Here is a 24,318-nt window from a genome sequence, read left to right on the forward strand (position 1 = left end):
AATAATGATGATAATAATGACAAGAAACACAGTAAAAAGGTTCTGGTTTATTCATTAGACACGGGTAGAATCGTGCATATATGCATATATGTAAAAAAAATCTTCACTTCCAAAAAGAGTAATTACAGAATATTTTATGGTTCAGTATGTTTGTTGACATGGCTTCCAAAAAGATTAACAGATGCTGGAATGAAGGATCAGTCACCAAAAAAGGCAAATTTAATATGCAAGAAAATTAGTCTTATAAAATAATCATGTATACAAAAACAAGAACATATTTAAAATCTCAGGCTTGTATGAGTCATTACTGAGCCATCCAAGAATGAGAGCAAACAACGCCAGACATGAACGCACATTTTAACACATTTTTTGCCCTGTAGCATGCACACCTCGTTTCCTCGTGACTGATCCTTTCAACTCAAATTTCTCACTGTCTCACTTTCTTTTCCTGAGCTAACCACAAAACTTAGCAGTGAGCCCTTTTGTCAGTGTGTCCACTAAAACACGAGGCACATTAGATCTAAGGCCTGTGCTTTTACAGCATTCGTTTTACCTGGACACACTTTAAATCTTGCTCTGGACATTTCAAATGTGCCCAGAAAGAAAAAAACAAACAAACCTCCAAAGGCATGATCTGTGTCCTGAACTGCTTGTCAATCACACAGGCATCCTTTCTGTGGCATACTGTTCACCCTAACGCGGGTCATACATGTTGGCAAGTTTCTTAAAGCGTGGTCCCCAGTCATTAAGGTAGTCGTAATCCTGATCTCCATCAGAGCTACCCGAAGCAATAGAGCTGAGGCTTCCTGCAAGAGAGCCATCTCCTTCATAGTCATATATGAGGGCGGTGTCGTATGGAGGCACATTTGGATCATGGTCAGCAGCTTCCAGGCCCTGAGGAAAGAAAATGTTTCTTAGCTGATTAGGTTAAATAAAAAAAGGCTATGGGAATGCTGTTTAACCTGTAAATGGGAGATGTATATAGCTGGGCATCATCTGCATAGAAGTGCAGTGTTTTCTAATAATAGTGCCTAAACGTAAAATATAAATAGTATTGGTGCTATTACAGAACCCTGTGTGACAAAGACTTCCCCTTTACGTGCTCAAATTGGAATCTATTAGATGGATACAGCTCAAACCACTGCAGGACATTTCATTTAATACCAACAGTGTGTTCTAATCTCTGCTGTAAATGATCGTGTCAACAGTGTAAAATGATGCACTGAGGTCTAACGAAACAAGCACAGAAATGGGGCCAATGTCAGAGTCCATAAGATCATTTGTCACCTTCAGTAGTGATGCACTGTAAATCCTGGTTTAAACTCTTTAAATAAACCATTCCTCTGCAGATGATCATGTAGTCGTTTTACAACTACGCTTTCAAGAATGTTTGAAATAGCAGCATAGTTGGAGATTAGTTGGTTTATAATCAGCTACTATAGTTAAGCCAAGTAAAGGCTTTTTAAGTAGTGGTTTATTTACAGACACTTTAAAGCCTGCAGATTTCAATTCAGTTTTATGTATATAGCACCAATTGAGTACGACAGTTACCTCAAGACACTTTATATTGTTTGATAAAGACCCTACAATAATAGACAAAACCCCCAACAATCAGACGACCCCCTATAAGCAAGCCCTTGGCAATTAGTGACAAAAAAGTAAGACGTCCTAGCTAACCCTGTCAAACCTCTCGAATTTGTTGTTTTCTCTTTCAGATGAGCAGCAATATCCAGCGTCTGCATTGTGTTGGCACATGACAGTGAAGAAAACAATAAAGAAGGAAGCACTTAAAATTTCATTACAGCACTTTCAGACAGATATCTGCTGTACTGAAATTGTTTTTCCAGTGTAATCCATTAGTGTAAAATTAAATGTTATTAAGAAATGGTCAGACAATAAAGGGTTTTGGGGGAAAAGCATTAGCCTTAAGCAGAGATGAGAAGCAGGAACACTCTCAAAGAAAAAAACATAACTATAAAGTAGATAATAATCATCTACTTTAAACTTGAAACTTACTTTAAAACTCATGAAATTCACCCTTGAGTGTATGAGTCTTTCTGTGCTATGGGCATGCCTTTATGATTACACATGTAAACATAAGAAAACACAATCCAGATTTAGTTGTGCTGTGTTTGGTTGTCGTTTAGAATACCTGTTAGTAACTTCATTAGTAAGAGTTTTGAAATCTAATGATGCATGTTTTATTTTATGTAGATTTGGATTGAGTTTTTGCTTCAAGAGCAAGTTTTTCTTTTATTTATTGTGTTAAATAAATAAATGGTAGGAGCCTCTCACGTCATTAATGTAGTCCTCGATGTCAGTAGGATCTGCAGGAGGCCTCCGTGGGTAGGTGGGCGATGGAAGGTTATGTGGGGCGTCCTTTCTAAGGGGCTGCTTCCCTCGAGGAGGAATTCCAGACCCTGGGTAAAAGGACCCCGGGGTGGGGGGTGCATCATGGGGATTCCACAGCAGGTCAATATTAAAGGCGTTCTGCATTGTGAGAGAAAGAAGTCAGACACACTCAAACCATCAGTTACAATGAAATATTATTAACATTCAATTACATTACAAAGAGTAAGACTGTCTTCTGTACACGTGCCACTGTTTACATGGTCTCCCAACCTGTGTTTTAGCCTTACCTCATCCTCCTCGCCTCCACCTTGCTCATCATAGTTGAAGACATTGTCACGTATGTCGTCTTCAGATTCCCCGATGAGCAGTCCTGTTCCTTTCTTGATGTGGTGGCGTCTTCCACAGGCGGTCACAGCAACAGCCAGGAGGAGAAGCACTGCAAAAATGAATGTATTAATGTTTATCTGATTATTCATTATCGGTGTTTTTTGTATCTACTTTTTTTCTTACATTTTGCTTCAAACATAAATGGTCAGTTAACTAATCTAATTATTGCAGCTTTATTTTGTTAATGCATGCTGGGATTTGGATACATGTTTTGCCTGTTATTCTCATGGCTGGATCATAAGTCTTTGCGATTATGTGTGCACTAAACTGCATGCAAAGCAAGTCACTTATTGCAGGTTTTAACCTATTGTGGCAAACTTTTTCACTAAAGCAGCAATATGGATATGGATTATTTTGCACGAATAACCCATCCATCTTGCTAAATCTTTTTGCTTTAAACATTAATTGAAAGGCTGAAATTACTTACACAGCAGGAGTGCAGTGCTCGCCGCAATGATAATGAGTGCGATGAAGTTGATTCCCACACTGGAGCCTAAGATTGCCCCTGCCTCAGACTTGCAGTCTCTGAAGGAGTCACAGAGACAAACAGTGACATTGACCTGAGCCTCAGCACTCAGAGCTGGGCTGCCGGAGTCCGATACCTGCACCATGACAGCATAGTCTCTGAACTCCAGGTCTACAAGCGGCTGAAGCATGGCATGAGTATCTAAAAAAAAAAAGAAAATTTAAAAAGAAAATGAGAGGAAATAATATTTGCAAGCTCCTAAGTGAACGACCATTAATTCTGCTTCTTGTTGCTCTTTACCATTTACTTGAGTGATGGTCCAGTTGGCTGACAGATCGTCAGGTATTTGAAAGAGGAAGGGTGCAGCTTGCGGAGGAAGGTCTTCATCTACAGCAGTCAGAAGCAAACCTTTACGTGACCTGCTGCCGCCTCTGCATACAAAGCCAGTCAGGGGGAAAACCTGAGGAGGGAAGTCATTCGTCTCTTTGAGTGTAATCGCCACTGTAGCAGTGGCTGAAACACCACCAGCATCTATGCAAGAAAAGATAAATACACAATGTGTAAATCAATAGCAAAACAACAAAATGAATCAGCTTTGAATGTACATTGATTTTTTTTTTATGCTAAAAGTCTAGAATGAGTAGACGTGCTGACCTATAACCTTCACAGCAGCAGTGTAGATACTGTTTTTCACATGTGGAGATCTCATGTTAAACTTCCTCTTTGCTGTAATGTCTCCTGTATCTCTGTTGATGTCCAGCCAACTCTCAGGATCTCTGCTAATCTCATACCTATCATACAGACAGCAGAGGAAATTACCCCGTGGTCGCATATTTATTTATTTATTTTAGGAAATAGGAAAACATCTCTTGTTTCACTGCCATATCATACCTCAGATCAGAATTATCAGGGTCAAAGGCAATATTGTTTTTCAGTAATGTGCCAGGTTTCACAGACTCGAGGACCTCAATCTGTATGGGCTCCTCTCTGAAACGTGGGGCTTCATTCTCATTCACAACGATGACCGTAACTGTGGCAGAGCTCAAAGTCAGCCTGGAAGCCTTGCTGCTCGGAGGATTAAGATTTTCCACGCTCAAAAGAAGGCGGTATTCGCTCTGCGCTTCATAATCCAGGGGCTGCAATACAGAACAGGAGAGACTTAAAGTATAAATGAACTAAAACAACAAATTCAGTCATCTCATGTAATCTGAAACAGGATTTAACATCTGATTGGAAACACAGGCCTATATTTACAAAGTATGTTTTTTAAGAAAAATGAAAAACACACACAAATGTACGTGAATGTAGCAAATTCAAATTAAAACTCATATGTGGAAAATTAATATGAATTTTTCCTTTAATTTGTCAGAAGGTTCAGCAAATATATTAAATTTTCTGGAAATTATTTCATGATTCAGGCTTTAAAGCAGGGGTGTCAACATAAGGCCCGGGGGCCAGAATCAGTCTGGCAACACTCCAGTCTGACCCACTGAAAGGCTTCAGAAAATGTGGAGGAATGCATAGATTTTCAATTTTTTCCCCTGTAGACCTCTCCATCACCATTCACAGCATAGGAAAGTAAACTAAAAGATAAACAATTAAATGACGGAAAAGTTCCTGTTTTAAACCATCAACTGGAATTACATCTCTGCTTTAAAGTGGATCTGAGCACAATGTAGTTTGAATACAATCCACTAGATGGTGGTGTTTGATAGAGTATGACGGTCTCAATGGCCATGTAGATTTAAAGGGTGATGTCAGTTGTTTATGTCAGTATTTTTGAGCATGCGATTTACATTACCTGGAGCAATGCAAATAGATCTCTACAATCCAGAATTGATTTATGGTTAATATCTTCTCCATGTTTACATTTTGTTTCAGAATCTTCTCATGATTTTGCTCCATTAACTGATCACAAATTGATCACAATTCACTTAGTTGGCAATAAACAAAGTCAAAGTAAACGACGTGGTTTTTGGAAGCTAAATAATAATTTATTGAATGATGATACATTTTGTAGTATAGTGGAAAAAACGGCAGATCAGATATTCGGGGATACCAATATGAATCACACACTAAAATGGGAATTTTTCAAATTCAAGGTAACGGAAGCAGCAATAAGGCGAAGCAAAGAAATTAAAAAAAGACATGACACTAAAGAAATCAGTATTATGAATGAATTAAACATATTAATGAAGAAAGATGCTCTATCAGATGATGAAGAAATTAAATTGAAAAGACTAAAGGAATAAATAGATAATGCATATATTAACATGGCTAAAGGGGCTTTTATAAGGTCCAAAGCAAAATGGCTAGAACTAGGTGAAAGAAATTCTAGTTACTTTTTTGCTCTTGAGAAACGAAACCAAAGAAGAAACAATATATCTGCTCTTAAGATTGATAATAACATAACCACTAATTATTTAGATATCTCAAAACATGTTGGTTCATTCTACAAATATATATACAAATCAAATTGTAATATCAATGATTGTGATAGATTTATCGAGTCAGTTAAAAATTTTGCACCAACTATCTCAGAAATAAAATCAGAAATTTCAGAGGCAATTCGATCAATGAAAAAGGGCAAATTTCCAGGTAATGATGGTTTGTCAGTGGAATTTTATTTACAGTTCTGGGATATCATTGTTGATCCTTTATTAGAATTATTTAAGGAATGCCTTGATGGAAAAGAAATGTCCACAAGCATGAAACAGGGTATTATAACTTTAATTCCTAAACCTGATAAAGATCTTCTTGTTATAGAAAATTGGAGACCTATCACTCTTTTGAACATAGATTATAAGATTATCTCATTGGTCTATGCCAAAAAATTAAAGAAAAATCTTGATGAGATCATAGCTGAAACGCAAACCGGATTTATGACCAACCGCCATATCAGTTCAAACATAAGGCTTATTTTTGACCTATTAGACTACTCTGACAATATAGATGATGATTCCCTTATTGTGTTTCTTGATTTTTATAAAGCTTTCGATACGGTAGAACATTATTTCTTATTTAAAGCACTCAAAACCTTTGGTTTTGGTCCAAACTTTGTGTCAACTATCGAAATGTTTTATAAAAATATTGACAGTTGTGTTATACTATATCCAAATACTACTAAAAGATTTCCAGTCATGAGATCTGTTCGCCAGGGTTGCCCAATTTCACTCTTTTTATTTTTGATTGCGGCTGAACCACTTTCATTACACATTTTAAATATCCCAGTCATTAAAGGTTTATCTATTTTTGGTAAAGAAATCAGAGTGACCCAACTAGCAGACGACACCGTTTTATTCTTAAAAAACAAAGATCAGATTGAAAATGCTATTTCATTAATAAATGATTTCTCAATTGCCTCTGGTTTAAAACTAAATAAATCTAAATGTGAAATTTTAAGTTTGTACCAATCAAATGTCAAATCCTTATACAATATTCCTGTCAAAAACTGTGTTAGATACCTTGGTATTCATGTCTGTAAGAATGACACAGAGCGTCAACAACTCAACTTTTCTCCCAGGATGGAAAAACTAAAACTATACTGAACTGATGGCTCCAAAGAGACCTATCAATTTTTGGTAGAATCCTTTTGACTTAAGCTGAAGGTGTTTCCAGATTTGTGTATCCAGCCCTTTCCCTTAATGTGTATGATTCCACATGTAAAAATGTTAATAACTTATTTGTTAACTTTGTATGGAAGAATAAGCACCATCATCTAAAACAATCGTTGCTTTGTGGACCTAAAGATAAAGGTGGTTTTGACCTTCTGGACTTCATGGATCTGAACTATACATTTAAGGTGAAATGGGTAAAAGAATGCTTAAAATCTCCTGGATCATTATGGCATTTCATTCCACATAACATTTTTAGAAATGTTGGAGGTTTACACTTCCTATTGTCTTGTAATTACAGTATATCAAAGTTACCAGTTAAAATGTCTGCATTTTATCAACAGGCATTGTTGGCTTGGAAATTATGTTATTCACATAACTTTTCTCCACATAGATCTATTATCTGGAATAATGAATGTATTACTAAGAGGAACAAATCACTATATTTGCAGAATTGGATTGATAAAAATATAATATATTTAAAAGACTTATTTGACTCTGAAGGCCAGCTACTTAGTTACAATGACTTTATTACAGAAAAAACATTCCCTATCAAATTTAAAGATTTTAGCTCTGTAATAAAGTCCGTTCCCAGCGGACTGACTGAGTTGATGAAAAGCTACAAAAAACAGAACACACCACATGCATCCGTTAACAGTCTTTATATAAATGGTATTGATTTCTTAAGCAAGAAATGCACCAATAAACATATTAGAGAATGTTTGTATAATGCGAAGAAAATAACTCCAAGAGGGAAGTTTTTTTGGAATGCTAGTTTTGATAATATCACCTGGGATAAAGCGTGGCTTGTTCCTTTTAGATTTTGTATTACAAACAAAGTTAGAGAATTACATTTGAAAATATTACATAACATATATTCATCCAACACGTATGTTTCAAGATTCTGTGACATTGATAGAAAATGTACCTTTTGTAAAACTGAACTTGAAAGTGTTACTCATTTGTTTTATGGCTGTTCATATAGTGCTACATTTTGGAGAGAGCTTGAAAATTATATACTGTGCAAGACAACATACGAAATCAAAATTGAAGGGAAGAACATTATCACTTATTTTGAAACTAAAGGGAAAAAAAATGTGCCATTGTCAATCTTTATATCTTATTAGGGAAATTCCATATACATAAATGTCAATTTCAAGACTCAACCCCATCATTTAATTTGTTTTTGATTGAAATTGAATATTACTTAAACTCTCTTAAATTAACTTCCAATAAAAAAGGTTTATCATTGATTGAAATTCATTCAGAAATGTTTAACGAATGAGCTGTCACAACTTTCAAGTACAAAGTTGTTATGAAGTCTGTCACATCCCCCCCCCCCCCTTTTTTTTCTTTTCTTTTTTTCTCCTTTACTTATTTATCCTTCTTATTTCATTGTACTGTATATTGTTACTCTTATTTGCCTTGTATGTCTACTGTACAAACTGAACTGGAATGACTGACTGTTCGCTTTATAATTTCAATAAAGTTTGAAAAAAAAAAGCATGCGATTTACAACAATCCTGGACACCAGAAAGATCTTCTTGTCTTGTCATGTCATTTTTTTCTATTATTGCTATTTTTCTATTCTATTACAGCTATTGCTGTATAAATTATTAATGATTAAATTATCAAATTTATGTAAGTCCCCAACTTTTACCTGTTTAATAATGTTCAATATTTAATAAAGAACCACATTGTTGTCCCTGTTTCTGTGAATGCTTTGGAAACATTCCCTCCCCCTCCCCGGCTTTACCTTCACCACTGTGAGGACCCCCTGGTTGGTGATGGGATCAGTATGGACAGCAAAGTTTCCTCTGTAGTCATTTGAAATGAAGTATCTGGCCTTCCAGTTTTTCGTTCCAGTATCGTCTCTGTCTGTCACATTCACTCGTCCGAGCTCGTAGTCGTTCCTGTTCTCCACCGCTGTCATGTTGTACTACACGCGCCACAAACAGAAAAGAAATCACCGATCGTGATAACAAATTGAAGTGACAGGTTAGATCCTAAAATTACGGAAAGTATTTTCCTGAGACTTCTGAGACTTACTGAGTCAGGGCTGAACTGCGGTGCGTGGTTGTTGATGTCAGAAACATGTATGATTGCCACACCTTCACTTGTTAGTCCCATGCCCCCCATATCAGCCACCTGTAGTTTTAACCTGAATTCTTTCACCACCTACGGGACGCAATACAGCACGTTAGTGAAATAAAAGCATTATGATGCTCTGCAAAAGCCCTCCTCCTGTTTACCTCTCTGTCCAGGCCTACATCTCTTGTGTAGATGGCACCTGTCTTGTTGTTGATGCCAAACATGATCTTGGTAATGGCGTTGGGAGGAATGCTCTCCTGGTCAATGATGGAGTAGCTCAGAACAGCGTTTTCTGTCATTGGGTCGTCTACATCTGTGGCTGTCACTGTCATTACCGATGTGCCTGTCGTGAATGATTGAGAGCTCAGGTCAGCGGGACAGATCTCATAAAGTCCCTCAAAAGATCCATCAGAGTGGATCACGGATGTGTGGCGTTGGTGCTGAGACTGCAGGACTTCATTGAGAAAATGTCCAACGTTACAAAACGCCGTGCCTTTAAAATGGACTATTAGGTGAAAAAAATAGTTTGCTTGTTATTATCTAAATGGGTCATATATGTGTGTACCTGGGACTGAGAACTCAGAGACAGTGCCCACAAACGGGCTGTGAGGGAAGACAGGTCTATTGTCATTCTGATCCAGCACTAATATCTCTATGGTGGTCGGATTCTCCAGTCGCTCTCCACTGGGGGACAACGCGAAGGCTTTAAGCTACACACACACACACACACACAATACAAATACAACAGAAAATGTGTTAGAATCAAATATCACTGTGCTTGCCACAAACATCCAACTATGGAAGCATGATCGGCAGAGCTAAGTTGAAAATTGAACTTGAATTGAACTTATTTTCTCAGAAGTTTTAAATTTTGACTTATACATGGTTGGTTTTTTTTCCAGTGGCAGAAACAATCTTCCATATCCAGCAATCCCCTCAAGGTGTCTTTAGACTTTTACATTATCTGAACACAACATGTGTTGGCAGAAAGAAAAGAGCAGGATGTTTGGGTCAGGGTTACATCACAAGTCATATGATCTCAAACATTCAGAAGTCCTTCCCGAGATGCTCATAAAGATCCCTGGAAAGCTGACCTCTGGCTTTGCTTTGTTTTGCTTTTTCCTGTCTGCTTTAAGGCAGAAACATGCTCTGGAACACACGGGAGCTCTTAAACAGCACGTTGTAGCTTGTGTAAGTTAACACTTCTGGCGACCTGTGCTTTAAAACTTAACTCCCATAAACGCAGTCTTACCGTGAAGTTGCTGTACTTCTCTCTGTCCAGTGGCTGCTTGCTCCTGATCACCCCTGTCTTGTCATCAATCTCAAACAGGTTCTTGGGCTCCTGGTCAACCCCCTGTCCCTCTAACTTGTAGATTACCTCACCGGTGAAGATTTTGTCAGATTTGATCTGGACAGAAAGATTAGAGAAAGCTGATGATCATCAAAAACTTCAAATGAGTCACTTTGTGGACAATTAGGGCTGTGAGACTAATCAATACAACAAGTTTGTATTTTTTTTATGTAATAATTTTTCTATAAAATGGCTATTTCTCAGTGTAAGGTATGATTTGTACATTTAGGTCATGGGAAGTCTGCAACAACGGCTCTATGTTGTGTGTAATATGTTTGAATGAAATTTACAGTCAGTGTTGTTCAATATTAAAGAAATCAACTTAATAGGATTCAGTCCTCACTAATTAACACAATTAGCGTGGACTTAGTCTTTAGAAGGAAGTCACCAAACTCTTTATTTACTGCACCTGCAAAAGTTAGCACCTTGTTGGGAAATCTGTACAAAGCCTATGAGTGTGCAGTGCCCCTCAGTTTCTCAGATGTCATTATGCCTGGTTTCAAAACAATAAGCAAATGTCTTCATGAATGAAGCTTATATATAAATTCAGTCAAGAAGCTCTGTATTCCCTCATCTGCATTGCATTGCTGGATGTGGTGGGGGCTCCTAGTCTCTTTTTTACTCCCCCCCCTGCTTTTCCCACGGTGTCGTCATCACCCTGGCCCAATCATTTTCTTGTCTGCCTTTTGCAAGCCAGTCAGCCTCAGTCCCATGTGCTTTAAACCTCACTCTCATCCGTGCAACCCCCATCCTCCCCCAATCCACCGCTTCCGTGCCAGATAGAGATTCTCGTTCAAATCTCCACCTGCTTCGCCTCTGCTAACACCAGTGTCTGGACTCTGGAGGGTTCTGGTCTACTTCCTAACACGGCACTGCTTTGCTATGTTCACTTCTGATCATCAAAAAGTTTATTACTCAGACTTTATATTTCAATAAATCACAAATCATGTTCAGTTCTTCAAATGCTCTCTCCTTATTGAACTGGACTTTACCACCCAATGCGTGATGCCACCATGGTTACTACCTGGATGTTTTATATTCAGTGTATAATTAGTAAAAATAGATTTTTTTTATATGGAATATGGATTTATATTTATTAATGACCATGCCAAATAGGCCTGTAACAAAAACCTGAAAAGCGGTCTGGTGCTTGATTTTGCATGAAAACCACAGACCTGGCGACCCATGAGAGAAGATGAAGAAGAAAAAGAAGAAGACGAATGCAGTGATGAATCGATGTGAAAAGTTTTAATTTGGCATTTACCTGGACAAGGTCTTCAGGAATCTGCTTGCTATTCTCTGACACTCTGATTGGAGGAATGATCCAGTCCCTCTTTACTCTGATCAGCCCTTTGCCTCTACTTCTCCATGGGTGAAGGACCTGAGGATGCAACTCTTTCTCACTATGGTGAGGTTCTGCAGAGCTCCACACCTGGAGGAGGGAAAAAAAATTACAGCATGAAACTCACTGGAAAATGAAGTTAGACATTAACCACACACACACACACACACACACACACACACACACACACACACACACACACACACACACACACACACACACACACTGCTTCCTACTACTGAGCTGTAATGGAGTTATAATGTGCAGCAGTCAGATCACATGTAAGTCACCTTCATGGAATACACACATTATATCATTACATTTGCAGCTGTTTAAATCAATGTTGAGAGTCTTCCTCAGAGCTCTAACGCTCCCTGTGGCCTGATGGAATGGCAGCGTAGAGCCGAGGCCATCTGTGATGTGGAGTTTGTGGGATTGTCTGGGGGCTGAAGGGGAGCAGGGCCGCAGATTCAGGTTACACCCACTAACATGTCATCATCCTTTGATCTGGGTGCAAATTCATCTCAGGACGAGGAAACAAAAACAGTCCTGCTCATTTCACAGGCTCTCCTTCAGCACATTGCTCGTCCTGATTGTGTACGCCCCAAAACACCCACACACACATTACATGCGAGCAGCCCACTCACACAACAGCTGTCGACTATGGATTTAGATCCTGTGCTTTCCCACCCGCATTCCTGCTCACACTCACAAATTCCCCTTTATGCTCAGCTCTGCACCTGACCGGGAGTTTGGGGTCACCTTACGGATCTGTTCGGCTGTAGGAATTCCACAGACACGCTCATATACATGATTTCCCCCCCACTCATATATGCACACACATAGAGACTGACATACATGCATGTGCAGAGACCAAACACCCATTTACCCATTACACATTTCCGTAAGTTGCTTCCTGCTTCTCTTTGGGATTTGACTGTTCTCAGGATTACTCCTCATATGTTTAAGAGCTCAGAGGCTCGACCCACAAGACCAGAAATAAAGGCAGATCTATCAGCTATGCAAAAGGCTTTCTCATATATCTCTCTTTGCATTTACACACATGCAGTACATGTCTAACTATTAATTGTTAACCTATTTCATGAAAGTTTTATAGGGTGCGTAAATATGCTGAGTAATGGATAAAGAAAATTGTAAATATTTTTTAAACGGGCTGTGAGCCCATCCTGTCTCTAGGGTGAGTGATCTGCTATACTGATCCTCTGGTATGCTGCTGGGACAGTGAATGGAGGAATGGCAGCCACTGCTGGCATCTGCAGGTCGAGTCAGAGGGCAGGCTAATCTTAGACCGTTCTATATTCCCAACGCCTGGATACCTATTTAACTTTTTGTAGCCATCAACATCTACACACTGGCAAAGATGTTTACATTCAGATTCCAGCAGTGCGTGTCACCCACACCAAATCGCTTTGATAGTTATCTCCTTTCATACTAAAGACTTCCGATATATGAACTCACAAACTTCTACAGGCATAGCACACATACTGCATTGTTGGTTAATCTTAAAATCAACAACAGCTGCATCACAGTTGCTCCCCTCCTCTCCAAATACAGAACTTTCTAATTTTGTCTGAATTGGTCACATTTAAGAATGCACACACGGCCAGCTGCAGTGAAGTCAGTAACAATGCAAGTTCATGCAGCTGAAAAACTTTGCAGAGCTCATCTCGTCTGCTTTATTTAAAAGACTGAAAACAGGTTTGTTGGACAAAGAAACGATTTTTGTAGCTTTTCCTCTGTCAGGAACCTGCTTACTTTTCTCTAACACTCCACTATGGTGGTGGTCTGCGTGCAAACCCAGTATATTTTAAATAAAGCAAGAAATATGTGATTGAAGTGGAGACTTCCAGCTTTGATTCAAGGGGTTTGAATTTATTCATCAACCATCCACTTTCTTCCCCTTAAATGCAAAAACTGAAGAGAATGCACTCTCAGGAAGAGCATGCAAACGGCACAAAGAAAAGCCTTGACCAGATGAATGAACTTAGTAACTGTGTAGGAGAGGGTTATCAAAGATAAGGCCTAAGGGCCAAAATTGTCCTGCCAAAGACTCCAATCTGGCCTGCTGGATAGTAGTGGAAAATGTGAAGGAGGACTTTTAACTGTACTTTTAACAAGTTTTACAACTTTTCCAGCTGATAAAAATCTTCTCCATGGCCTTTTACACTAAACCAAAGTAATTAAGGTAAACTTTTTAGTTACTTAAATACCTATAGTATTAGAAGTACAGTTAGTATGTTAGTTAAGCTTCTTGACTGACAGAAAGGGGCGTGTCAGTGGGCCGACCCACTGAAGATCTAAGTTGGCTGTAGGTGGCCCATGATGTAAATGAGTAGGACTTACAGCCATTTTAATACCGTATCTTCCATTTCTCTATCAGAGGCTTGAAATTTTTAAATATGAGGCCCATAGATGAGATGTGTAAGTAACGCATGTCATAGGCTAAAAAAAAAAACCCCAACAACAACAAAAAAACCCCAAAAACAAATCTATAGAAAAAGCGACTGATTCATTCTTTTAAAAAAATGAATGCACTCAGAAGCTCAGCAACACAAAAACGCCGGACAAATCAGAGAAGACAGTTAAAGTGGATGATGATGGGGTTATTTCCATGGTGAAGAAAACACCATCACAACATCAGCAACAAGAGGTTTTCAAACATGAACCCCTGATAACAAATCGACATTTAACTTTTTCTTTCTTTGTTTCTCTTTTTAAACACTCTGAATCACTGACTTGTCCCATTGCTTCAACTTAAGATGAGGCTGTGTTTTGGAAGACAGTGTCTCCATCAGCACTGTTAAAATGCTTTTACCAGACCGAAATGCGGCAGCACCAAAGTGTCGTGTTACCAATTAGACCGGCGAGTGCCTCTCCTGACAGGCTGAGCGACGACACCACACACAGATTAACTGTTTTTAGAGGCTTTTCCCAGATACTTTTACAGTTTGGCCTTTCACCTCGGACCCTCACAGGACCACGGACGCCTCGTTTGGGGACGACGTGCCTTCACAGCAAGAACCATTAAGCACTCTAAGGAGTCTTTAACAGGTTCGAGAAAGTTTGACTCTAACTCACTGATGCCGGCTTCGGAGAAAAAAGCATACCATCACACTGTGAAGAGTACTGAAATACTGTGAAGCAAGAGATGGATATGTGTTATGTTGCATGTGGTAAGTTCCACTGGGGGAAAATCTATTAGGTTTTCTGTTGCACATAATGTTTTCTAAGTGATGTAATTTGCAGTAAAAACGAACTTTCTTAAATTACTTTAATACTTACTTAGTATTAAAAGAAAAGATACGCAGACACATATCTGTTCCATCCAAACACAATGTCAGGCATGCATACCAGCAATTCATCATGAGGCGATTACTGTAAAACTACTGCCACTATTGTCAACCCTGCAAATGCACTCAATCTGAGACATTCCGTCACAGAGCCCTCTGAGCTGTCCACCTTCCAAGTACTGTTACTGTTACAAATGCATTATTTGTTGGACATGAACCACTGTTACAAAAAAGGCAATGGAAATGTATGCCACAGGTTGCAAAACAATGTTTTTTCACACAATATGGGAGTCATCTGAAATATTCTGTAAAGTAGAGACACAAGTTACAAGGTGTAAAATAGTGAAGGATAACAGGGAGAGATTAAAAGCAAAAGTAAGGCTTTGTAGTATTTAAAATGACATTATATTGATGAAGTCTTGTCCCTGACAATTCACCATGTCTGTAGTGAAGTCAGCACCTCTGTTTATCCTTGCACCAAATCTCTATCAGCCTGAGTATCTTCTTTCTGCATGCATTTGTGTAACAGTCGCACAAATAGCTCAAGAAAACACTGAGTGTTTGAGAAGCCATGCCTGCAGCATACCAGGGAGTCCCCCCGGCTGCAGGCTAGAGGTCACACAGGTGTCCCTCAGGTCACTTCTGTTACCGGACCTCAAGCACAGACTCTCGACCGCTCAGCCACCAGCAGTACTGATCCCACAGCTCCACTCTTTGCTAAGTCATGATTGCCTGACATGGGCATATATACCCTATTTATGGTGGCACAACAAGTGTGCCTCCCCCTTAGAACAGATGTCTGAGCTTTAGGAATGCAATGCAAGGCTGTAAAATTCAGCTAAAAGTAGATTTGTTAGGGGCAAAAATAAGCATGGAGTTACTAAATAATAAAATTAAACAACGTGATCTGTGAAGTGTTGGGTTATATTAAAGTGGCCAGTACAATTATTGTACTGGCCACTTTACAATCATCCACACAGAACTTCACACTCAGACTGCAGGCTTACTTGTGGTTCCTAAGATAAAAGTAGAATAGGAGGCAGCGCTTTCAGCCGTGGACCCAGCTCCCAGGTTGGATTCAGGAGATTCAGGAAACAGACACCCTCTCTACTTTTAAGATTAGACTTAAAACTTTCCACTCTGATAAAGCTTATAGTTAAGGCTCGATCAGATGACCAAGAATCCTCCCTGAGTTATGCTGCATCAGGTCCAGGCTGCTAGGAACCACTCTGCATTTAATCATTAGTTATTAATAATCTCAGGCTCGACCACAGCATGTCTTTGTCCCGTGATCCTCCTCTCATCCCCAAAAAATCATGGCAGATGGCTGCCCCTCCCTGAGCCTGGTTCTGCAGGAGGTTATTCCTGTTAAAAGGGAGTTTTTCCTTCCCACTGTTGCCAATCCTTGCTCATAGGGGGTTGCGTGATCACAGTCTTTACCTTTAATATAAAGCACCTTGAGGCCTTTAGTAAAGAAAATGCATTGTACAAATCCTATTAACTGGAATATATAAAACAACAAAAACAGTCTATTCATCCTCAAGACCTCTTAGACTCATTGGAGGTGGAAGCATCACTGTAAGCTTATACTGTTGGGAAATATGTGATTAAAACCTACTTAGTGGAAATTTAAAGTTTCCAGGAATAAAAAAACATTATGCAAGATAAAAGTCTTGGGCTTGAATTATTCACAATATAACAGCCACTAAATTCAGGAACATCAAAACAAGGAAACTCAAAGTAATAATTCTCATGAACAAGAAGTTATGACAGTATTTAACAAACTACTCAGCAGTTTTCAAGAAATGCTGCATGCGTCCAAGTCATTTGGATGTCCTTTTAACATCTCTGTATGTGTTAATTTACGATTTCACCAGGGATACAAATGGTCCATGGTAGAAACCCATCATAGCACTGCTGCTGAGTTATTCTTGAGGGTGCGTGAGTATATGTATGACCTCTAAATTACCAACTGTCACCACACGGCTTTCCACGTCTCAGTCTGTAAGAAAGAGGCAACACAAAGAAAAGGAAATTGACTTTACTGCTTAGCTGAATCTTTTTTTTATGAAATTGAAGCTGTATTTTGTACCCTTTGCTCTTTCTGAAACTCTAGCTAGCGCAAACAGCCTGCAGGTATCCACACCCAGCAGGACCTGTGATTCAGACCCTCTGACTGATTGTTTCCGATGAGTGAGACCTCAGCGCCAGCTGGCCAGCCGCTCCACACTCTTGATTTGTACCCGATTTCATGGTCCAGATGCGACGCACTCCTCTTTCCGCAAGGGGGGATTACAGAGCGGGACAAATGGCATCACATATGCATCTGGGAACAGCTGTGGCTGTTGCCCTCTCTTCGCCACAGCGTACCCAAAGCAGGCACCAACACTCGAGTTCAAACAGCTTACTGAAAAATTAAAACACAACTGAAAGCTATCAGGTGACACTAGTGAAAGCCTTTGGAGTGGCCTGACAACCGCTGATGGTTCAATTAATTTTACTCTGATTATTTATGTAGCAGAGACCTTAACAAATTTCTTTCACTTGTGAAGTGTACACAGAAGAGAAACAATGCCCAAAATGTTTGTGCATTTGCCCAGCGTGTCCATCTGTAACGTCTTAGGACCGCTGGCTGGGATTACTTTGAACACATTTCTTTTTCATTCAGATTGAAGATTTGGAGTAAGTTGTTTATATGCTATGTGTGTTAATTCGGTCTGTTGTATACACGTGGTGAGTTGCTAAAATAGAACCGTTTGGCATGAGCAAAAATAATGAATACAAGATGCATTTGTCCTCCTTCCTTCCTTTTATTTTACACCTTTGACTCATTCATCCTAGAAGATGGATGTCTGTTCAGCTCAATCGCTGCTGTAAGATTTGTATTAAAAGATTTTGTATTAAAAACAAGCTGTCTCCGGAAAACTGCCTAAACTTTGAAGCAGGTATTTGTGGAAAGGGCAGAAGTGTGTGTCCAATCACACATTTGCATTTTTACAGCCCTTTTTATAGGTTTTATGCACAGACAGGCAGACATACTCAGGGAGAACGCAGCTAAAGAGTAATCAGTTTGATTTGTTTACGTACTTCTCTTCTGATTGGTTTATGGAACGGTTTACTCCACACATGGGCTTTGCATCAGTTTCATCTTGTTTGCTTTGGTTGAAGGGTTCATGCGGTACATTTCTATTGTGTTTGGGCATTTAAACCAATCTCAATCAAAAATCAGTCATTACAGCAGTGCAGAAGAATAATATACTTAGAGTTTCTAGACTCCAAGCTCATCGCTCCCCAAAAGTATGATACAAATACAAATTAGGGATTGATGAGGAAACAACTCCCTAGAGTTTTGAAGTGGATGCTGGGCTGGTGTAGAGGTCTACACAGGAAGCGGCAGCCAGAACAGAAATCTGTATCTGCAATCTTCTTAAACGTTTTACTGAACTGGATTGGTGACATGAGGAGATTGTGACACGTATGAAGGCTTTGGTCCAGCGTTGGAAGCTGCATGGCAAACCACAACATATATCAAATCCGAAATAAGGCAACAGGTATTTGGGAAGTTCTCATATGTGAACAACAATTGCTTACGTTGTAATTGGACCAATACTTATATAGCACCTTTCTACTTAACTCAAAGGAAATTCTACCAAAAGTCGAATTCACTCACTCACACAGTACAGTCCAAAGTCATGAGGTTAGGGCTACTGGTCATTCTAAATTGGCCATTGGTGCGAATGTGTCTCTGTGTTAGCCCTGCGTCATACTGGCAACCAGTCCAGGGTGTACCCTGCCTCTGGGCTATGGTAGATAGGACAGGCTCCAGCCCCCCCGTGACCATGGTAAGGATAAGCTGAAGACCATGAAAGAATGATTTTAGCATTGGACACCGACCACTGTACCTACCATAAATCTGCTGCTCCATGTGTGCTAATAGACAGTTTTCAGAAGAGCCATAAATGATTGCTTTTTTTTTAGGTTATATTGTATTATATGGATGTTTTACTCTCACTCTGGGACTTGTAACACCTCCAGCGTTTGAAGGAGCAATGTGATCCCCTATCACCCTCTACACTCAGAGCCTAAGCAGCTGTCTGATATCAGACCTGAGGACTGGGATCCTGAACTGTAAAGGTCACTTCAGTGTTTACTGAGCTTTCAAATCATTTACAGGATTATTTATGTGCATATGAAGAGTTATAAATAAAATGGTTACTGATGTCCTGTGACAAAATAGCTTCCTCTGTAGCCGGTGTCAGTGATTTATCACACGCGTGACCAAAAGAGACAATGTATATTATCTCATTATTATTAGTTACCGAATACCCAAATGATCCGAGCAGCAGATCAGAGAAACCGGCGGAAAACATGCGAACCGTTCATTTTGATAGCTTTATAGGATCAGCCACATTTATAGTGAATTATAAAACATCATGGCAAGACTTCCCTCACGAAACCTGGGCTGCATTACTACTCCAAACAGAGAAGAGGACTGATGGTGGTTGGAAGGGCTGTGGGCAATAAGTCAGTTTACATTGTCCTCCATTATAGATTTCATAATGGTGTCTGCTGACAGGGGCTACTAATGATGCCATGAGCCCTCTGTACACATCTGGAGTCTCCTGTTCCTCAAAACACTCCATCATCCTCCTCAGACTTGGATGTAATGTTTATATCAGGCCCGATCTCTGATTGCAGAGCCGGTGAATGGTGCGTCTATTGATGAAAATGAGTTACTGCTTGGCCAAGGACACGTTTCAGGTAAAAACATAAACTGTATATTTAAAGAGCAGAGCAGCTAAAGGTCGTCCTCTAAACAAGAGCACGAGCAGGAAGCAGAGAGGTTCTTGGAAGCTGGCCCAGTGTAGATCCGTACAGATTCACATGGTCACAGCCAGTCTGATACATGCGTTCAGTTACTTCTCGCTGATATTTTTATAGCATGCAGAAAGTGGAGCACATGTACTCCCTCCAATAGCTCAGGCACCTGTGCACTGAGTTTAATATTCACCTCTCAGCATCTGCTACAAAACTGCTATAAGTCAGTGCGACCAGTTTGGATGTTTTAAAAACTGGCTGCCTTTTTAATCAACTACACACACACACACACGCACGCACGCACACACACACACACACACACACGTAGCCTAAAGCTCCAATAAATCATGAAAGTTTGTTCATCTCAGTCAACAGGTGGTATGAGGAGACAAAGATTTTTTCTTACCCGACAAACCAACGTAGCGAGCGCGCACACCATCAACATCCGGACCGCCATCCTCAATTCCTACACTCAGAAACTCAGCACAGACAGATCTCTGATGACTGAAAAATCTGAGGGTCCACACAAAGAACCGGGCTGCTGAGCGGCTCCCCTGAACAAAACAGGCCTGACTCTCCAACCCTGAAACCCGTCCCTCTCTTCCCTTCTCTCCAACCGCTCTCAGACTGTCTCTCTCTCCCCCTTTTCCTCTCACAGCATCTGTCTCTCACAGCTCCACCCTGTCCATAGCTGGGGTATGTCTCACAGTCATGGAGTTAGAATTTCAGAAGCAGGCCTCCCATGTATCCCAGCACATGTGCTGTCACTCACAAGTCCAGTGAGAGAGAGAGGGGGAGAGGGAGAGAGAGCCAGGGCAGCTGTTAGCGGTGCAGACAGACACTGTGTCTTCACCAGTGAATGAGTTTTAAACACTTCAGAGACACAAAGCAAAAGAAGTGAATGAAAGAAAGACCAGACGGGATGTAAAACAATTAAAAATGCATTATTAGTTCTGTTGCATTAAACTGCAGAACTAATCGCTATGTTGATTCTTTTTAAGCTGATTTCTCCTCTAAAAGTCTTTTTAGTGATTACAGCTTGGAAAAGAGTGAGTCTATAGGAGAGAGAAAGTTGAACCATTTCCAGTTAATCAATCTAATGTAATACCTGCAAATCCACACCTCAATTTTATAAAGCAAGGGTGTCAAACATAAGGCTCGGGGGCCAGAATCAGCATGCCAAAGACTCCAATCTGGCCCACTGGAAGGTTTTGGAAAACGTGAAGGAGGGCTGAGATTTTTAACTATAGCTTTTCCTACTGATGAAGACCTCCTCCACTGCCATTCACGCAACACCAGTGTAATTAAGCAATAGATAAACAATTAAATGGCAAATGTTTTTCCATGAACTACCATAGAAATGTCTCCACAGTAAAAAACAAACAAACAAATAAATAAATCTATTAAAAAAACAATTTTATAATTAAAATAACCGAGGCACACTGTTAAAAGTGCACTCCTTTTTCTTATGCTCAGATATTTCAGGGATTAAATGAGACCTTAAGCTTCTTTACACTGACAGGATAGAGGAGTTTCATTAGTCTTGCACACTTCAGGTCAAAGTGGGCCGGATGTGGCCCACAGTGTAAAATAAAACCGCTATAAAGGGCAAGTGAAAAGATGACTTTAGTGGAGGATTTCTTCAGAATGTAAAAAGTGTTTTCTAAAGAAGAAAAAAAAAAAAAAAAAAATGATGTCTGTCTGTCCATTTACTTTTCAGCCTCTTAAAATGGAATTAAAACTGACTGTAACTACAGAGGAGAAAATATCATGTTAAACCTCCTGAATTAAAGCTGAAAATCTGCACTTCAAAAAAAAAAAAAAAAAAAAAAAAAAAAAGAATGTAAAAAGTGTTGTCATATGTGTGCAGTGATATAGCATCTGGAAAAACTGTGATGGACACTGCGGAGCTATGACAGCACCAGCGCTGCGTGCGGGCAGACCGCACCTTAATGAGCTCATGAGGAGGCATTACATGGATGATGATGCCGTAAAGATTTCAGGCTCTCAACTGCTCAACAGCTCCGACTCAAATATTGTTTCAACACCAGTATTGCTCCACTTACAAATACGTCAAAAAACAAACTCTGCATGTCCTCCTTCACTTCCTGTCTTCCTCTTTTCCTTCTGCCTGGCAGCTGTCCGATATATCCACCATCCCTCCTCTGTACATGTCAAAACCATCTCAGCCTTGCCTCTAACTTCATCCCCTAATTGCTCTACCTGAGTTGTCCCTCTGATATACCCATTAATCTTGTCCACCCACTAACGCTTAAAAATATCACATAACTCTTAAAAGCTTGGCTCATTTTTCAAAAAAGTATCTCACAGGGCAGATTGAGCAATTTATATATTGCTTTCCAGAGCCAGGTTTTGGCAATAATAAACACACACGCACAAATGTTGCATTCATAAACATTTATAACTATTTATGTTAGAAGATGAGCTGTTTAAAACTGAAGACAATTCGCTGCTTTGCGGTTCAGTACAAAGATCGCGTCTGATATGTGCAGCGTTTTTTGTGGAACTTCTTCAGCTGAAGAGGTTTCGATTGTGGATAAAATGAAATACTTTCGCAGTTTGTCGGGCTTCAAACTCTAAACTGGTGCTACAGCATCACATGTCTCATGCCAGCAAGCAAGGATCACTCCATTGTAACAGTCAGACAGTATTACTGCATTAACTCATACACTTGTTACATCAGGACATCTCTAAAGACAAACTGCTGAAGAAATCCCAGAGAGCTGAATAAAGCCCATTATTTAGATGGTGTGTAACACATTTCTCAGCACCCACGATACGCATTTTACTGTTAATCTGTAGTACTGAAATATAAAATTGCGCTTTTAAATAACTGCAGATTCAAGCTGTTTAGAATTGTAACTACCTTCAGGCAGAGCAGGTGAGCTACTTTCAACCTTTAACTGGTTGTATTGACTTTAGCCTTAAAGCGAGCAGCAAGATAGCAATGTCGTATTAACCTGATATAAATCACTACATGAAAACAAAGAGGTGTTATTCTAAATATTCTACACACATATATTCTTTCAGACTGTTTTCTTTACATTCACAGCAAATAGTTACACCAAAGAAAATGTCTTAAGTACAAAAAAGCCTGGATGATCTCTAATTTCCATATCAATCTAATAGAGCTCTTCACTCTCAGACTGCGGGCTTACTTGTGAATCCTAGAGTATTTAAAAGTAGAATGGGAGGCAGAGCCTTCAGCTTCAGCTCCCAGTTTGGACTCAGGAGACAGACACCCTCTCTACTTGTGAGATCAGGCTTTAAACATTCCTTTCTTCTACAGCTTGTAGTTAAGTGCTTGCTCCAAGGGGCTTGTTTGATTGTTGGGGTTTTCGTTCATATTATTGTAGCGTCTTTATCTTACAATATAAAGCACCTTGAGGTGACTGTTGTTATGATTCAGTGCTTTATAAATAAAACTGAACTGAATTGATGATTTGGATAAAAATATGCATAATCACACACCCATGGTGGTAAATTATATCAGCAGGTTACTATCATTTTTCCTGTGTAAAAGTAAATACACAAAAACCAGCAGTTCATCTAAATGCTCTCCATGCTTGATGGTAAACCCTTGATGACTTCACTGACTGCTGCATAAACAGAGGTAAATATTTTAGCAGCGTCTCCACTGACAGCACCACACGTCTCTTTCATTCTTCTCTAAGCCTCTCTTTCTATCAAAGCAGAAGACAAAAAAACTGCGAGGCTCTCTGGGTGATATCGTTTCTGTCATTTTAAGTGCGACTGAAATGCTGCAAAGTGTGTTCCAGCCGACCGTGTTGGCCTTAAGAAGGGGCTATTGTCGTTCAGGGTGGAGGCGTGGAGGGAGAATTGAGAGTGAGAAAGTTTATGGGATGGCTCAATGGGGATAATGGAGTATTTGCAACCCTCTCAGCAAGTTTGTTCACAGGTCAAAGGTCGACACGGATCTTTGGAAAGCAAACAGCTTCGGACCACAACGACTGCTCCTTCGACACAAAGACTGCTTTACTCAAAATCGAAATTGAAGACAAACTCGGACATCGAGCGTGGGTAAAATGAAAAAACGGGTTATGAATGCAGAGCCACACTTGCGACAGAGATACTGTTGATACCACAGCCATGAAACTCTCATGCTAGAAAGTAGAGCAGTGAAATAACCGAGTGAATTGGCAGGCTGTGTGTGCTGAGTGGGTGTCTGCATGCTTTCATGTGTCACTGTGTTCATGAATATGTGTGTGTGAGAGAGGGGTCTTGTATAAAGGGGCGATTTTACAGCACCTGTCTCTGTCATTTCATCCAGAGGCAGTTGGCAGGAGCCACCCTGATGTTTCACTTCCTTCACTTCCCCTGCCCCCCACACACGCTTACAGCAAGCGTTCATAAGAGAAATTTCAGGTATAGAAGACAAACGCTCATCTCTCAGGTAGCTTAGATCGATGTTTTGTGTACAAGAGCGATTCTTATGAATGACAGCAGAAGTGGTGCTAAAGTTTAAGAGTTGAACCAATTGTAGCAATTTTCAGATTCAGATACAGTTTGCTGCTGCTGCCCACTGTTGGCACAAATAACTGTTC

The 24,318-nt window shown here is 39.8% G+C and overlaps 1 protein-coding gene across 1 annotated transcript; it reads right to left on the reverse strand.

The window, feature by feature from the left end:
- Positions 1 to 108: 108 nt before the first annotated feature.
- Positions 109 to 20,346, reverse strand: cdh15 (cadherin 15, type 1, M-cadherin (myotubule)). The gene is made up of 14 exons (XM_085355523.1): positions 20,139 to 20,346; positions 11,526 to 11,693; positions 10,163 to 10,318; positions 9,476 to 9,620; positions 9,072 to 9,253; positions 8,869 to 8,997; positions 8,576 to 8,758; positions 4,097 to 4,341; positions 3,860 to 3,996; positions 3,506 to 3,736; positions 3,167 to 3,406; positions 2,640 to 2,788; positions 2,296 to 2,490; positions 109 to 894 (listed from the first exon to the last, which is right to left on the reverse strand). The coding sequence occupies exons 1-14, from the start codon at positions 20,187 to 20,189 to the stop codon at positions 694 to 696; spliced, it is 2,412 nt and encodes an 803-aa protein (XP_085211649.1). The 5' UTR covers positions 20,190 to 20,346; the 3' UTR covers positions 109 to 693.
- Positions 20,347 to 24,318: the final 3,972 nt, after the last annotated feature.

This window comes from Diplotaxodon limnothrissa, linkage group LG1, assembly GCF_057381915.1.
Source record: "Diplotaxodon limnothrissa isolate DT_005_m linkage group LG1, D_limnothrissa_male_GT1.1, whole genome shotgun sequence".
In the NCBI taxonomy this organism is placed as follows: Eukaryota; Metazoa; Chordata; class Actinopteri; order Cichliformes; family Cichlidae; genus Diplotaxodon; species Diplotaxodon limnothrissa.